Genomic DNA, 16,842 nt, shown 5'->3' on the forward strand with positions numbered 1-16,842 from the left:
ATTCTTGGGATTAAGCTAATATTGTTAGCAAGAAATGACAGTAAGGAATATACACAGGGTGTTTGGGGAGGAAAGGTCAACATTTTACACAAAATACGTAATTGTGAACCAAAGATGTTATATGAACATAGGTCCGCAAATGCTTGTTAGGGAGGTGTAGGTATTGAAAGGAACTTAATTCTGCAAACTTGATGTGTAGAACGTGAACGTATAAGCAATAAAAATGGACCGTAACGTGATTTGCTTCAAACAATGCACGGGTACATGCCACGCTTACGCCATGCAACCTACCACGTATTATGGTTATCTAAAGTACGTAGTACCGTCAGCCGTTGTTTGAGCATTGTGTAGTATACCGGCGACGGATCGGTTAGCTGTGTAATGTATGGCGGTAACTGTGCTGTATAAGCGCTGCTAAGAATGCCACACGTCTACAGTAATGAGGAATACGCAGATATGTTTATCGCTTCTGCGACGGTAGTGCTACCGCTGCAAGAGAACAAAACCACAGGCGCTTTCCGACACGACGGTTACCTGATCGCCGGGTCTTTACCAAAGTGTTTATCACTTCGCGTGCAACAAGCTCTCTTCCAAGTAGACATTTTTCGTCTTAGCGTGCACGTCAACAAACTTCGCAAGAACAGGAAGAAATTATGGCAAGTGTTGAGGGAAGTCCCGGCGCGAGCATACGAAGAATGTCCCTGAGTAGGCCGGCCGGCGTGGCCGTGCGGTTCTAGGCGCTTCAGTCTGGAACCGCATGACTGCTACGGTCGCAGGTTCGAATCCTGCCTCGGGCATGAATGTGTGTCATGTCCTTAGGTTAGTTGGGTTTAAGTAGTTCTAAGTTCTAGGGGACTGATGACCACAGATGTTAAGTCCCATAGTGCTCAGAGCCATTTGAACCATTTTTTTGTCCCTGAGTATGAATGCCCCACAGGCACTTGTATGAAAAACATTACATGCGGAAAACCTATATCCATTGCACATATAGCGTGTCCAAAATCTCCACTTTGGCGACAATGCCCAACCACTTCAATTCTGTCGGAGGGTAACTGAGAATAGTCATTTTCTTCCATACATACTATTCACTGACGAAGCCAAGTTTTCACGACATGGAATAAACAACACATACAGTAATCATCGATGGTCACGGGAAAATACACACGCTTCAATGGATAGCAATTTCCAAGTTCGCTTTGCCGTAGATGTTTGGTGCAGCATGATCGGTAACCTTTTGATAGCTCCATTTATTATCAGTCAACGATTGACGGAAGAGAAGTACCTGCATTTTTTGTAAAATTCATTTGTGGAACTATTGGAAGACGTTCCTTTAGCCAAGCGAACTGGAATGTACTTTCAACATGACGGTGGCCCTCCACATGTTACCTTACATGTGAGAGACCGTCTCAACCGCACCTACCGTAATCTCGGGATTGGCCGTGGCGGTGCTATTAATTGGCTTCCAAGATCTTTAGATTTCTGTTTATGGGGTTGGATGAAATCAGAGGTGCACAGAGTGAAGGTAAATACACGAGATGAACTGCGTCGTCGCACCGTGGACGTTGCAGAATTGATTAGGAATCAACCACAGGCAATTGAACGAGCAACACAACATGTTATCGCTAGCGTGCAAAAGTGCATTGACATTCATGGTGGGATATTCGAAGCTGTTCTGTGAACTGTACAACATCTGTGCGGTAAGTGTTAAAGCCGTTTGTAAAAGACGTGATACGTCATTTTTTCAACTGAATACATGTATCATGCATGTTGTAATGCCTTATGTACTAAATTCAAAGTAAATAAACATCATGCAGAAATGTGTAACATAACTGTACTTCCCTGTAACATTGTTTTCAACAGAAACACGTTACGGTCCAGTTGTATTACGTATACGTTCGCGTTGTGCACATCCATTTTGCAGAATTAAAATTCCTTTCAATACCCATACCTCCCTAACGAAGCATTTGCGGACCTATGTTCACATAACATTTTTGGTTCAGAATTACTTGTACTATTACTGTATAAAATATTGACCTTGCCTCCACAAACACCCAGTATATTGAGAGGCCAGTGTCAAAATACCCAGACTCGTGAACAGGAGTCGAGAAGAGGTTCGTGCCGGCCGGTGTGGCCGTGCGGTTCTAGGCGCTTCAGTCTGGAACCGCGTGACCGCTACGGTCGCTGGTTCGAATCCTGCCTCGGGCATGGATGTGTGTGATGTCCTTAGGTTAGTTAGGTTTAAGTAGTTCTAAGTTCTAGGGGACTGATGACCATAGATGTTAAGTCCCATAGTGCTCAGAGCCATTTTTGAGGTTCGTGAACTTACACCATCTACTGCGCGAACCACCCGTTTCTGAGCCAAAAATAGACTTTTAGAATGGAAAACGTTACCCCAAAATATAGTGCCATACGACATAATCGAATGAAAATAAGCAAAGTGGACTAATTTTCGTGTTAAACCATCACTCACTTCAGATACCGTTCGAATAGTAAAAATGGCAGCATTAAGTCTTTGAACCAGATCCTGAATGTGGGCTTTCCACGTGAACACCTAGAAATTCCAACTGTTCCGATTCATTAATCATACGCCCATTCTGTGAAATTAAAACGTCAGGTTTGGTTGAACTGTGCGTAAAAAATGAGTCTTACTGTGATTTATCGTTAGTTTACTTTCTACAAGCAACGAACGTAGGTCATGAAGTGCACTGTATGAAACCGATCCAATGTTGCACACAGCATTCTTTACTACCAAGTGAATGTCATCAGCAAACAGAAATATTTTACAGTTACCCGTAATACTAGAGGGCTTATCACTTATATAAATAAGGAACAGGAGTTGCCCCAACACTGATCGCTGGGGCTCCCCCCACTTAACCATACCCCACTCAGACCCCATATCACAGCCAATCTCAACACTGTAAATGATGACCTTTTGCTGTCTGTTGCTAAAGTAAGTGGTGAACCAATTGTGAGCTACTCCCTATATTTCGTAATGGTGCAACTTCAGGAGCAATATTTTGTGATCAACGCAATCATACACCTTAGTTAAATAAAAAAATATGCCTAACGTTCGAAGCCTTTTGTTTAACCCATCCAGTACGTCGCAGAGAAAAGAGAATATAGCATTTTCAGTTCTTAAACGACTTCTAAAGCCGAACTGTACATTTGATAGCAAATCGTGTGATATAAAATGATCAGTTATTCTTACATACGCATCTTTTTCAATAACTTTATCAAACACTGACGGCATAGAAATAGGTCTGAAATTATCTACATTATCCCTTTCTCGCTTTTCGTAAAGCGGCTTTACTGCTGAATATTTTAATCGTTCAGTAAAGTGACCATTTCTAAAGGAAAAATTACAAATATGGCTAAATACAGGGCTAACATATGCAACACAGTACTTTAATACTCTACTATGCACGCCATCATGTCCATGAGAGTCCTTAGTCTTCAGTGATTTAATTATTGACTCAATATCCCTCTTGTCTATATCATAGAGAAGTATTTCAGACATCAATCTTGGAAAGGCATTTGCCAAGACATTTGTATGATTCCATGTGGAAACTAAATTTTCATTTAATTCACCAGCAATGCTCAGAAAATTATTGTTAAATACTGTACATATATCTGATTTATCATTAACAGAAATATTTTTATATTTAAAAACTAAAAACCCGCCTCGATTGCGAAAAAAGCACTAGTGTTATGTGTTAACCCAGGTTTCGGCGTAGATAACTACACCTTCTTCAGAACAACAATAAAACCCACAAGTGCCTACGACGACCTTTCTCAATGATTAAAAGAACACCGTAGCTATACATTTATAAACGGAAAAGAAAGGAAAACACAGACAGTACACATGTACAAAGTCAAAACTACTACTTAACTTAATGGTGTACGCTCCATCTCACACCGGCCTATGTTCGATGAGCCATGACCCGCCATAAACTCTAACACCTTTTATATTTTGATGAAATATGCTAATTCCTTCTCTACTTGGAAACATGACGTCCTTTGAAGGAGAGCCCTTAATTAGAGGGACTTCCTTTGAGCAGGTATACCTATCAGCTGACTTCAGACTAAAAAAAGGTGCAGCTGTAATACCAACTACTACAGGAATTTTTCCATGAGTGATCCCTCCACCACCTCCCAATACACTGTCAACTATAAGATTTGCCAGCCTACAGTTTCATAATGTGAAAATACGACCTCTCTCAGTAACTAGGTGGCAGGTCGTTTGTAAATGGCAGCAGATAAAGTAACATAGATAAAAATTACTGTCCTCTATGGTTTGGGCTCTTGAGGAAGAATGGGCTGTCATTTCTCCGCAGACATTCACACACCTCACTGAAAGTGCCCGCAGCAGATTTCAAGCCGTCATAAATGCGAAGGGTAGACATATCCCATATTGATGTCGTCTAACATGTGTCTTCATACTTTTGATAAGACGGTGTATATGCGTGATCATAGTTGTTATCCTCGTTGCTGTGAAGTGCGACACAATCCTCTAAGTGTACCGTTACAAAAAATACCAATCCCTAGTTCTTGCCACCGAGCGAGGTGGCGCAGTGGTTAAACACTGGACTCGCATTCGGGAGGACGACGGTTCAATCCCGCGTCCGGCCATCCTGATTTAGGTTTTCCGTGATTTCCCTAAATCGCTCCAGGCAAATGCCGGGATGGTTCCTTTCAAAGGGCACGGCCGACTTCCTTCCCCGTCCTTCCCTAATCCGATGAGACCGATGACCTCGCTGTCTGGTCTCCTTCCCCAAAACAACCAACCAACCTAGTTCTTGCCACACTGAAGGAAGCACGTAACTGTCTAACCTAGTTCCACGACCACCGTCTATCACACTGCTGTCGTCCAAAATTAATGTCTCGAACAAAGTTTAAGAACAAAAGGCACCAGAGCATCACCCCACCTTCAGAGAACATCACTGTCGCTAAAATACAGTCTCCTCAGTGTCGCATTGTAGGTATTTCCCAGGTCCACACACATACATTGGAGTGTCACGTGTTTTGCCATTACTCGTCACTCCATAAAAATCACTTTCACAGGTCAGCAGACTAATGACAGCGTTATTAACACTATTTAGAACGACGTGGTGCACATGCTCTTCTCGATAATCTCGTACCACTAAAAGTGAGTCCTGTCGCCCGTAAATACACTGAAGTACCAAAGAAATTGGTATAGGCATGCGTATTCAAACCCAGAGATATGTAAACAGGCAGAATACAGCGAAGCGGTCTGCGGCACCTATATAAGAAAACAAGTGTCTGGAGCAGTTATTAGACCGGTTACTGCTGCTACAATGGCAGGTTATCAAGATTTAAGTGAGTTTGAACGTTGTGTTATAGTCGGCGCACAAGCGATGAAATTCGGCATCTCCGAGATAGCGATGAAGTGTGGATTTTCCCGTTAGACCATTTCACGAGTGTGCCGTGAATATCAGGAATCCGGTAAAACATTAAATCACCGACATCGCTGGGGCCGGAAAAGATCCTGCTACCACGGGATCAACGACGACTGAAGAGAATCGTTCAACGTGACGGAAGCGCAACCCTTCCGCAAATTACTGCAGGTTTCAATGCTGGGCCATCAACAAGTGTCAGCGGGGGAACCATTCAACAACACATCATCAATATGGGCTTTCATAGCCGAAGGCTCACTCATGTACCCTCGATGACTACCCAACACAAAGTTTTACACTTCGCCTGTCAACACTGAGATTGGACTGTTGATGATTGGAAACATGTTGCGTGGTCGGACTAGTCTCGTTTCAAATTACATCGAGAGAATGGACGAGTACGGGTATGGAGACAACCACATGAATCCATGGACCCTGCATGTCAGCAGGGGACTGTTCAAGCTGGCGGAGGCTCTGTAATGGTATGGGGTGTGTGCAGTTGGTGTGATATGGGACCCCTGATACGTCTAGCTACGACTGTGACACGTGACACGTACGTAAGCATTCTGTCTGATCACCTGCATCCATTCATGTCCATTGCACATTCTGACGGACTTTGGCGATTCCAGAAGGAATTGCTACGGAGTGGCTTCAGGAACACTCTTCTGAGTTTAAAAACTTCCTATGCCACCAAACTCCCCAGGCATGAACATTATTGAGCATATGTGGGATGACTTGCAACGTGCTATTCGGAAGATACCTCTACCCCCTCGTTCTCTTACGGGCCCTCCAGGATTCATGGTGTCATTTTCCTCCAGCACTACTTCAGACATTAGTCGAGTCCATGCCACGTCGTGCTGCGAACTTCTGCGTCCTCGCGGGGGCCCTACATGATATTAGGCAGATGTACCAGTTTCTTTCACTCTTCAATGTAGATCTGACTCTTCTCTCTGAAACGGAGCTGTAACGGAAGTCCTCTAAGGCATCTGACAATGACGTCATTCAGTACATTTTAGAATTTTGCGTTCCCTATTAGTTATGCCTACAAGTGTTATGACTGGATGGATGGATCGGTGACATGTCCATTTTCCACGATAACATCACCAACACGGGATTTGGGCACATGAAGCTTCTGGCAAGTGTTCAACACTTCTTGCATATGTTAACGCATTGTCTCCTAGTTTGTAACATAGGGATATGAGACAAATTCACGTTGGTCTGGTATAAAAGCGAGCCTAAGCATGGTTTTTAGGCGGTCTTCGGCCATTGTTTAGACAAATCTAGGGTTGGTTCCTAATCTCTGGCTCCGAAAATGCGATAGACAGACACAGACACTGAACAACCCTTACAGATGGCCCACACGGCATCCCTCCCTTAGGTTATGTGACAGCTGTGGCGATCAGAAGGGTATCCGGCTAAAAAGTTAATTCGAAATATCTCATATGACGTGATACGCGTTAGGAAAGAGAGAGCACCTCTGTCAAATCTTCCAGGCTTGCTGCTACAGTCATTCACTTTTATCCTAGCCGCCTCTTACAATCATTCTTTTTTATGCTAGTAGGCAGACGTTATCAATACAAGAGACATAGACCGCGTTAAGGCACAGAATCATGTCAGCCAGGTCGATGCTCTTCAAGAGTGTTGTGGCAGACACACTCTCTCGGCGAAGCCAGAGCCGTGCCTGTATAACGGAACTCGATCTTAGTCTGATAGTCCTCTTCATGAGCCTGCTCCTTACGAAAGATCTAGAATTCTTTGGATATGCATTTGTTAGGATTTGGAATTGTTACACCAAGCACACAACGGATTTCGCTCATCACCTTGGGTATGATAAGGTTCACAACTTACGTACCGCTGTCATGTTTCGCCCAGAATCTTTACCTGGTCATAATTTCGTAGCATTCAACGGTGAGTTTCGATATGAATTACACTCTAGTGTCCCCTTTGCGATTGTAAACATTCCCCTTTCGAGCTCACTTACTTTCATTCGTTTACAAATGCTGATAGTAATCACGTTTATGATGTTGACACACCGTCACCTCTAATACTCCCCTAATGCCCAGCTAACCAACGTAAAGAGATTATTGGCAACATCGCGAGCACAGCTATAATGTAAGGAATATAGATACTGCAGAAATCGATACACTTCCAGTCGGATGGAAAATATGTACGCTCTTTGTCATTAAAATAGTAAAACAAGAATGTATAAGTAATGAAATCTCACTTTTCACCAGTTTAGTACGAAAAATAAGTTATTAAATTTTTGGTGATTTAGGGATGTAAAGGATGTGGAATTTAGTGGCCCTAACCTGGCTGGACATCGAGTCGAACTGACAAAGAAAGTATTTGGGCTCAAAAATACATATTTGCGAGTACACCACTATCTCGTGAGGGATCATTTAAAGGTCTGTTAGTGCTCCGGTTATATTCGTTTATCTGAAAACCTCCGCAGTCGTCTGTTAGAAGGCCTGAGTATACCAACCCAGCGACGTGGCGCAGTGGTTAGCACAATGGAGCCACATTTTGGAGGACGACGGTTCAAACCGGCGTCCGGTCGTCCTCATTTAGGTTTTCCGTGATTTCCCTAAATTTCTTCAGGTAAATTCCGGGATTGTTCCTTTGAAAGTGCAATGCCTATTTTCTTCCCCATTTTCCCCTTATCCGAACTTGTGCTCCGTCTCTAATGATGTCGTCGCCGATGCGACGTCAAACGCTAATCTCCTCTTCCTCCTCATGGGTATTCCAACACGAATTCGACGTTTGCCTGCCGCTATGCCAGTCGAGACCAGAAGAGACAGTGCAGTGTGTAAGTGACGTTGGATTTTGTGAAGTTATCTGTGTAGCGATACGTCAGATGGGTAATCAACCCTGTAATATATTGCGATTGGTTAAGATGGAAGTTACGACGAATTCTTCGTCGTGAAGATGATGTTCGTGTAGAAGCTGAATCATTCACAAGTTTTCTGTTACCTGTTATAGTAAAAAACAGGTTAGAAACAGATACTGTCGCACCACTAACATGTATTTAAGATTCTAGTGATGATAATGACGAATACCTGTCTCCAAGCGGAAGTGATACGACAAGTTCGAGAAGCGGTGATGGAAGCAACGAAATTTGAATTCTAACCTTTTCGTGATAAGAAGTTTAAAGTAGAAAGTATCATCAAGTTATTTGGTGACAGTACAATAAGGGATACGTACGATGATTATCACGTCAGTGGTTTCGCCATATATGAAAACTCCTGTAAAGGTACTCTAAACTGAAGTCTCAAAGCCATATTGAAAAAGTACTGGACTATTGGCAAAGTAAAGAGAAGGGAACGTAGTTCTGAAATGAAATCGTACTCTGCAGTTCAGTATCCTCAATCAGCGTGTAACAGCGAAGTTCTATGGAGCGCGAGCATTCGGTTCTTCCGTTCATTATTGGCATTTACAACACTGGGCGTTGGACTTAGCCAGAAATCTCGGGTGTGCAGAATTTACAGCGTCACTGGTATTTATTACTACTTTTAAAAACGAGTTTAAGATAACGTGACGCCGTACAACTGTGCTCCAAGCACGAAAATATAAGGAGGACGACGAAGAGGTGTTTGAGAGAGCTCAAACATTTGTTGCTGCAGTCAATGCGTATATCACGACAGAAAACATTCAGATGTGTTCTGTGTTGAACTGTGATTAGAGTCAATTCCACTATGAGTTTTCTGCCGAAAGAACGCTAGTCATGAAAGGGTACAGAAGCGCTATAACGACGTTGCAATCAATTAACAGTGACACACACAGCTACACGATCGATGTTACCACCAGTATATCAATGCAGTGACGACTGACAGATAAACTCTTTATACAGTCGAAAGAATCAAATGGAAAGTTTGGAGCCCGCGTTTCACGGGGAGAAGAACGATGCCTTTCGTAGATGTAAGTGTGAGTGGCAAGATCACGAAAGAACATCTGAAGATGTATGGACACAAGAATGAACAAGTATTACTGGAAGCCTCTGAAGGAAGAGGTGCGGCTTTAAAAATCATTCCACCTAAAACTACAAAATATGCACAACAGCTGGACGCATATTGCTTCAGGGAATGTGAAATATATGCCAAGAGAATAACAGATTCTCTTAAACTACGTCCGCAGCTCGTGGTCGTGCGGTAGCGTTCTCGCTTCCCGCGCCCGGGTTCCCGGGTTCGATTCCCGGCGGGGTCAGGGATTTTCTCTGCCTCGTGATGACTGGGTGTTGTGTGATGTCCTTAGGTTAGTTAGGTTTAAGTAGTTCTAAGTTCTAGGGTACTGATGACCATAGATGTTAAGTCCCATAGTGTTCAGAGCCATTTGAACCATTTCTTAAACTACGTCCCATGAATATGCAGCCAAAACTGCATGGCAGATTGCTTATCATAAAAACATATTGTGTCACAATTATCTAAGGAAATATGAAGGTTAATGGCTCGTGACATGAGGCAGATTGCTGGCTACGATATTGGTGAACGTGTCACTGACGTGGCGTTCAGCACTGATATTATAGAATGTGCCGATATGACACTGCTTTGAGCACTTTATCTTCACCTGCATTTACACTTAAGGTATCTACATTGCGTTTGGCTCCTACAGTGATATCTAGAGCAAACTTGCAGAATCTTGCAGGAAAACGGTACTCACCAGCACATTGAGAGGTATGTAATGGTCCTGCAACCAAAATTTTGTGCAGAAATGTTCGTTACAACGCAAATGCTTTCCTTGTGAGCTAGGATGGCGGCTACGAGTAGAGCATTCGATACTGCTGAAGCAGCTCTAGTATAGATTTCATCAGTAGAAGTGTCTGGCGAATGATGGTGTGTCAGTATGTCCTCAGCCCACGGCCAGACGTTTGCAGAGTGGGGTGGCGTGGGGGGTGAGCAAATCTGGAAAACATGCTGACCACGGGTAACAAAAATGTGTTCAAATGAGTGTGAAGTCTTATGGGACTTAACTGCTAAACTCATCAGTCCCTAAGCTTACACACTACTTAACCTAAATTATCCTAAGGACAAAGACACACACCCATGCCCGAGGGAGGACACGATCCTCCGCCGGGACTAGCCGCACAGTCCATGACTGCAGCGCCTAGACCGCTCGGCTAGTCCCGTGCGGCAGGGGGTAACAAGCAGACATCTTCTGTATAGAGGTAGGCGAGAGCAGTATGGGCAACATGCGTTCTAACGTTACCTTGCTGAAAGATAACGTCATGGAAACCTTATAGATAGGGCACAGCCTGCGGTCGTAACACGCCAGAAACACAGCGGCTGCTGTCCAAATTACCGGCCTTACGAACCAGTGGTGATCGTGTTGTGTAGCCGTTGGCACCCAGGTGCTGAAACCTTACGTCTACAGCGAAAGCAATGCGGCGAAGTTGATTCTGCAACCCACCACGCGCAAGATGTTGCACACACTGTAGACGACATGCCGCCATTCTTTACTGACGCGTCTGGGGAAACCACAACGATGGTCGCCGTCGTGTTCCAGATGTCGGCGCGTACTTGTATTGCTGCGAACAAGTCCATTTCCTGGCTCAAGCCGCCATCATGTATGTAATATTCGTTTTAAAAATTCAAATGCCTTTTTCTCGCTGCCACCACTCTATTTGTTACAGACGTGTTTCCCCTTTTACATTAAGGCATCTGGAGTTTTGTTTTTATATACGAGACCTATAGATTAGAAAACAGTTCACTGAATTTTTATATAAATAAATTAGTACTTACAATTATCGTTTTTCCGGCCGAAATGTGCGTTTCCTCTCATCTGATCATAATTTACAGGCCGCATTGTCACTTCACGTAGAAAACATCAACACGTTTTCTGCGGTTGGTCCCGGCGGAGGTTCGAGTCCTCGCTAGGGCATAGGTGTGTGTTTGTCCTTAGGATAATTTAGGTTAAATAGTGTGTAAGCTTAGGGACTGATGACCTTAGCAGTTACGTACCATAAGATTTCACACACATTTAAACATTTGAACACATTTTCATGTCACGAACATTTTGTTTCGTAGATGGTGTCTCTTTTCTTACTTGTTTATGTAACTGTTGCCAGCCTAACGAAGCGCACGATGTAAACCTAACGGCTGCACATCTCTCTCTCTTTATCTCTCTCTCTCTCTCTCTCTCTCTCTCTCTCTCTCTCTCTCTCTCTCTCTCCGTGTGTGTGTGTGGGTGTGTGTTTGTCTGTGTCTGTGTATGTGCGTTTGTTTGTTTGTTTATATGCGTGAATGAAAGTGTTTTTTCTTGATATGGTAATATTATGTTAAAACATTTGGGATAGTAGGATTGTGGCTAGTAAGGGAGGGGTCTTTAGAAAATAGAATTTTACTTAATAACTGCCAAAGAGTGGGTAAAAAGGTTTTGGTGCTTGTATGATTCGAATTTTTGCCTAAAGGCTATGTGAAGGGTATCAGCGAATAGTGAAGGGAAGTGAGGTGTGTGGCATTATCCTGTTATTCAACCGCTTTATCTGTTGTCATGTACACGTGTGCTTTAAAAACGGGTTTTCTTTTCGGTTGAATGTGTGGTGTTTTTTTTTTTTTTGTATGTGACATTTTTCTTTCAAGTTTAGAACATCTCTTTTATTGTGTGTTCAGATTATTTTCATCTCTTCTTTTCTAGAGGTTCGTCTGTGATTATGTTCTCTTTGGTGTTCTGGAAATGTGGAGTATTTTGTCCTATAGTACCAGTCTCATTTGTGTTCTAATATCAGGCATCACATGTTCCATCTATTTTTCCTACTTACATGCGATCACGTTAGCTACAATATAATTGCTACATACTTTACCTGCTTCCTTGTATAAGCCTACGTCTTTTCTCAGTCTTGGAATGTTTTTGGATACAACTGTGTGTTACGTATGCTGCGTTTATGCCTTGTCTTTCGAAAATGTTAGTGATTTTATGTGTACGTTTGTGGTAGTATGCTATTATGCACCATACTGCGTCTTTGTTTATATTTTACTGATTATTGTGTGTTGTTGTTACGGTACTGAGTGTGTGTCATTGTGACTAGTCACGCTGTGTTGTTGTTTGTGACTTTGTTTTTACTGCTGTTGTTTTTCTGTTACACTACTGGCCATTAAAATTGCTACACCACGAAGATGGCGTGCTACAGACGCGAAATTTAACCTACAGGAAGATGATGCTATGATATGTAACTGATTAGCTTTTCAGAGCATTCTCACAAGGTTGGCGCCGGTGGCGACACCTACAACGTGCTGACATGAGGAAAGTTTCCAACCGATTTCTCATACACAAACAGCAGCTGACCGGCGTTGCCTGGTGAAACGTTGTTGTGATGCCTCGTGCGAGTAAGAGAAATGCGTACCATTACGTTTCCGACTTTTATAAAGGTCGGATTGTAGCCTATCGTGATTGCGTTTATCGTATCGCGACATTGCTGCTCGCGTTGGTCGAGATCCTATGACTGTTAGCAGAATATGGAATCGGTGGGTTCAGGAGGGTAATACGGAACGCCGTGCTGGATCCCAACGGCCTCGTATCACTAGCAGTCGAGATGACAGGCATCTTATCCGCATGGCTGTAACGGTTCGTGCAGCCACGTCTCGATCCCTGAGTCAACAGATGGGGACGTTTGCAAGACAACAACCATCTGCACGAACAGTTCGACGACGTTTGCAGCAGCATGGACTATCAGCTCGGAGACCATGGCTGCGGTTACCTTTGACGCCGCATCACAGACAGGAGCGCCTGCGATGGTGTACTCAACGACGAACCTGGGTGAACGAATGGCAAAACGTCATTTTTTCGGATGAATCCAGATTCTGTTTGCAGCATCGTGATGGTCGCATCCGTGTTTGGCGACATCGCGGTGAACGCACATTGGAAGCGTGTATTCGTCATCGCCTTACTGGCGTATCACCCGGCGTGATAGTATGGGGTGCAATTGGTTACACGTCTCGGTCACCTCTTGCTCGCATTGACTGCACTTTGAACAGTGAACGTTACATTACAGATGACTTACCACCCGCGGCTCTACCCTTCATTCGATCCCAGCGAAACCCTACATTTCAGCAGGATAATGCACGACCGCATGTTGCAGGTCCTGTACGGGCCTTTATGGATACAGAAAATGTTCGACTGCTGCCGTGGCCAGCACATTATCCACATCTCTCACCAACTGAAAACGTGTGGTCAATGGTGGCCGAGCAACTGGCTCGTCACAATACGCCAGTTACTACCCTTGATGAACTGTGGTATCGTGTTGAAGCTTCATGGACAGCTGTACCTCTACACGCCATCCAAGGTCCGTTTGACTCAATGCCTAGGCGTATCAAGGCCGTTATTGCGGTCAGAAGTGCTTGTTCTGGGTACTGATTTCTCAAGATACGTGCACCCAAGTTGCGTGAAAATGTAATCACATGTCAGTTCTAATATAATATATTTGTCCAATGAATACCCGTTTATCATCTGCATTTCTTCCTGGTGCAGGAATTTTAATGGTCAGTAGTGTAGTTTTGTTCCTTAGTTTTGCTGTTATGTTACTATTGTATCCATTGCCTCTAGAGGAATCTGCAACAAATAAAACAGATTGCAGCAAGAAAGCGGCGTCCCAATTTATAAAACGAATATTTATATATTTGCTGCTGATGGTGGCTACGCACACAAACTTGTTACGTACGTTACGTTCACAGGAAGAAAAGTGGTCAAAGTCAATTAAAACATAGATATTTGGTGCAGGGGTTGACAGCGGCGGATGTTTGTACATGAGGCACTACTGTCTGCAGGCCTGGCGCTAGCTGGGAGTCGCAGAGGGAGCTACAGGAGACGGACGGGGATGCAGAGGGCACGCGGACGGGCACCGGGGACCTGCTGCTCGACGCCGCCGACCTTACTCGCTTCCAACGACCGTAAGCCGCTGCACTGCTCATCCACACAGACAGTTACTCAACACATTACTCGCAGGGACAAGGGCAGATTTCTCACCTTGCCACCGAGATGATTTGACATTTAGGATTCTTTTTGTTCCTATTACCTTGAGACATTTGGAAGGTCTATTCTCAGTTTGAATATAATGAATTTCCTTGAGACATAGAAGTTGCTGTCCATGCATCAGCACGTCTTTAGAAAGCATCGCTCCTGCGAAACGCAACTCGCCCTTTTTTCACGTAATATCTTGCGAACCATGGGTGAAGGGTATCAGACGGATGCCATATTCCTTGACTCACGGAAAGCGTTTGACTCGGTGCCCCACTGCAGACTCCTAACTAAGGTACGAGCATATGGGATTGGTTCCCAAGTATGTGAGTGGCTCGAAGACTTCTTAAGTAATAGAACCCAGTACGTTGTTCTCGATGGTGAGTGTTCATCGGAGGTGAGGGTGTCATCTGGAGTGCCCCAGGGAAGTGTGGTAGGTCCGCTGTTGTTTTCTATCCACATAAATGATCTTTTGGATAGGGTGGATAGCAATGTGCGGCTGTTTGCTGATGATGCTGTGGTGTACGGGAAGGTGTCGTCGTTGACTGACTGTAGGAGGATACAAGATGACTTGGACAGGATTTGTGATTCGTGTAAAAAATGGCAGCTAACTCTAAGTATAGATAAATGTGAATTAATCCAGATGAATAGAAAAAAGAATCCCGTAATGTTTGAATACTCCGTTAGTAGTGTAGCGCTTGACACAGTCACGTCGATTAAATATTTGGGCTTAACGTAGCAGAACGATATGAAGTGGGGAAAGCATGTAATGGCAGTTGTGGTCAAGGTGGATAGTCGTCTTCGGTTCATTGGTAGCATTTTGGGAAGATGTGGTTCATCTGTAAAGGATACCGCTTATAAAACACTAATACGACCTATTCTTGAGTACTGATCGAGCGTTTGGGATTCCTATCAGGTCGGATTGAAGGAGGGCATAGAAGCAATTCAGAGGCGGGTTGCTAGATTTGTTACTGGTAGGTTTGATCATCACGCGAATGTTACGGAAATGCTTCAGGAACTCGGGTGGGAATCTCTAGAGGAAATGAGGCGTTCTTTTCGTGAATCGCTACTGAGGAAATTTAGAGAACCAGCATTTGAGGCTGACTGCAGTACATTTTTACTGCCGCCAACTTATCTTTCGCAGAAAGACCACAAAGATAAGATGAGAGAGATTAGGGTTCGTACAGAGGCGTATAAGCAGTCATTTTTCCCTCGCTCTGTTTGGGAGTGGAACAGGGAGAGAAGATGCTAGTTGCGGTACGAGGTACCCTCCGCCACGCACCGTATGGTGGATTGCGGAATATGTATGTAGATGTAGATGTAGTCATACAGCATCTACGTTTACATCTACGTACATACTCCGAAAGCTACTGTACGGTGGGTGGTGGAGAGTACCCCGTAACTTTCCTTGTCCTCTCGCAAAGAGAGCGAGGGATAAACGACTATCTATATGCCTCCGTACGAGCCCTATTTTATCTTGTCTTAGTGTTCCTTACGCGAAATGTACGTTGGCGGAAGCAGAATCGTTCTGCAGTCAGCTTCAAACGTCGGTTCTCTACATTTTCTCAATAGTGTTCCTCGAAAAGAATGTCTCTTTCCCTCCAAGGATTCTCATTTAAGTTCCCGAAGCATCTACGTAACACTTGTGTGTTTTCCGAACCTACCGGTAACAAATCTAGGAGCCCGCCGCGGAATTGCTTCGATGTCTTTCTTTAACCCGACTTGGTGTGAATCTCAAATACTCGAGAAGCGCCGAAGAGTGGGCCACACTAGTGACCTGCATGCAGTTTCCTTTAGAGGTGAACGACGTTTTCCCAATATTCTCCCAAAAACCCAATGTCGGTCGTTCGCCTTCCCTAATGCTATCCTTACATGCTCCTTCCATTTAGTAATAAGTGGGTATGTAGAGTGCTCATCGGTGGTTTCTAATAGACCAACCTGTTTTCAACGAATTAATTAGTTTTTGATTTTGACTAGTTTAATCAACCGTTTTATACTTAACTTGAAACATAGGCTAATATCGAAAGAACTCAAGGTGGATGATACGTTTTACCTGAATATGTGTTGACTGTACTATTTAATTTAACACTTCAACGTAATCCTGTACTAGAAATTGGTTTTAGATATCCTGAAATTAATTGTAATGTATTCAAATTTATCATAGATACCATACTGCCAGCAAATAAAACAACTTCACCACTTAGCCTTTGATATATTCCACCTAGTTTTTGTAAACTTTGTGGTAAAAATGTTAACGGATTAGTTATCAGCTGGGCGCCGCCCAAAGGTTGCTGTCATTTCATCCGCATCCACTTTTATTAAAAAATATATGAAACTCTGTTCACAAATAAGGTGACAAACTTCTTAATTTGATATAAAGATTCAGTTCGTTCAGATCAAACAACAGGATTTTTTTTTGTTGTGGTCGTATCGATACTTTTTTACCATACAAGGATTGTATAGCATAGATACCATCTTCAGATAATTC

At 43.5% G+C, this 16,842-nt stretch overlaps 1 protein-coding gene across 1 annotated transcript in view; it reads left to right on the plus strand.

Moving 5' to 3' along the window:
- Positions 1 to 16,842, plus strand: part of LOC126249110 (uncharacterized) — a 73,880-nt gene that overhangs the window by 38,657 nt on the left and 18,381 nt on the right. Inside the window, exon 4 of the mRNA XM_049950760.1 lies at positions 14,165 to 14,287. Coding sequence (XP_049806717.1) covers positions 14,165 to 14,287 — 123 coding nt within the window. The remainder of the gene's footprint in view (positions 1 to 14,164; positions 14,288 to 16,842) is intronic.

This window comes from Schistocerca nitens, chromosome 3 (genome assembly GCF_023898315.1).
Source record: "Schistocerca nitens isolate TAMUIC-IGC-003100 chromosome 3, iqSchNite1.1, whole genome shotgun sequence".
Classification (NCBI taxonomy): domain Eukaryota; kingdom Metazoa; phylum Arthropoda; class Insecta; order Orthoptera; family Acrididae; genus Schistocerca; species Schistocerca nitens.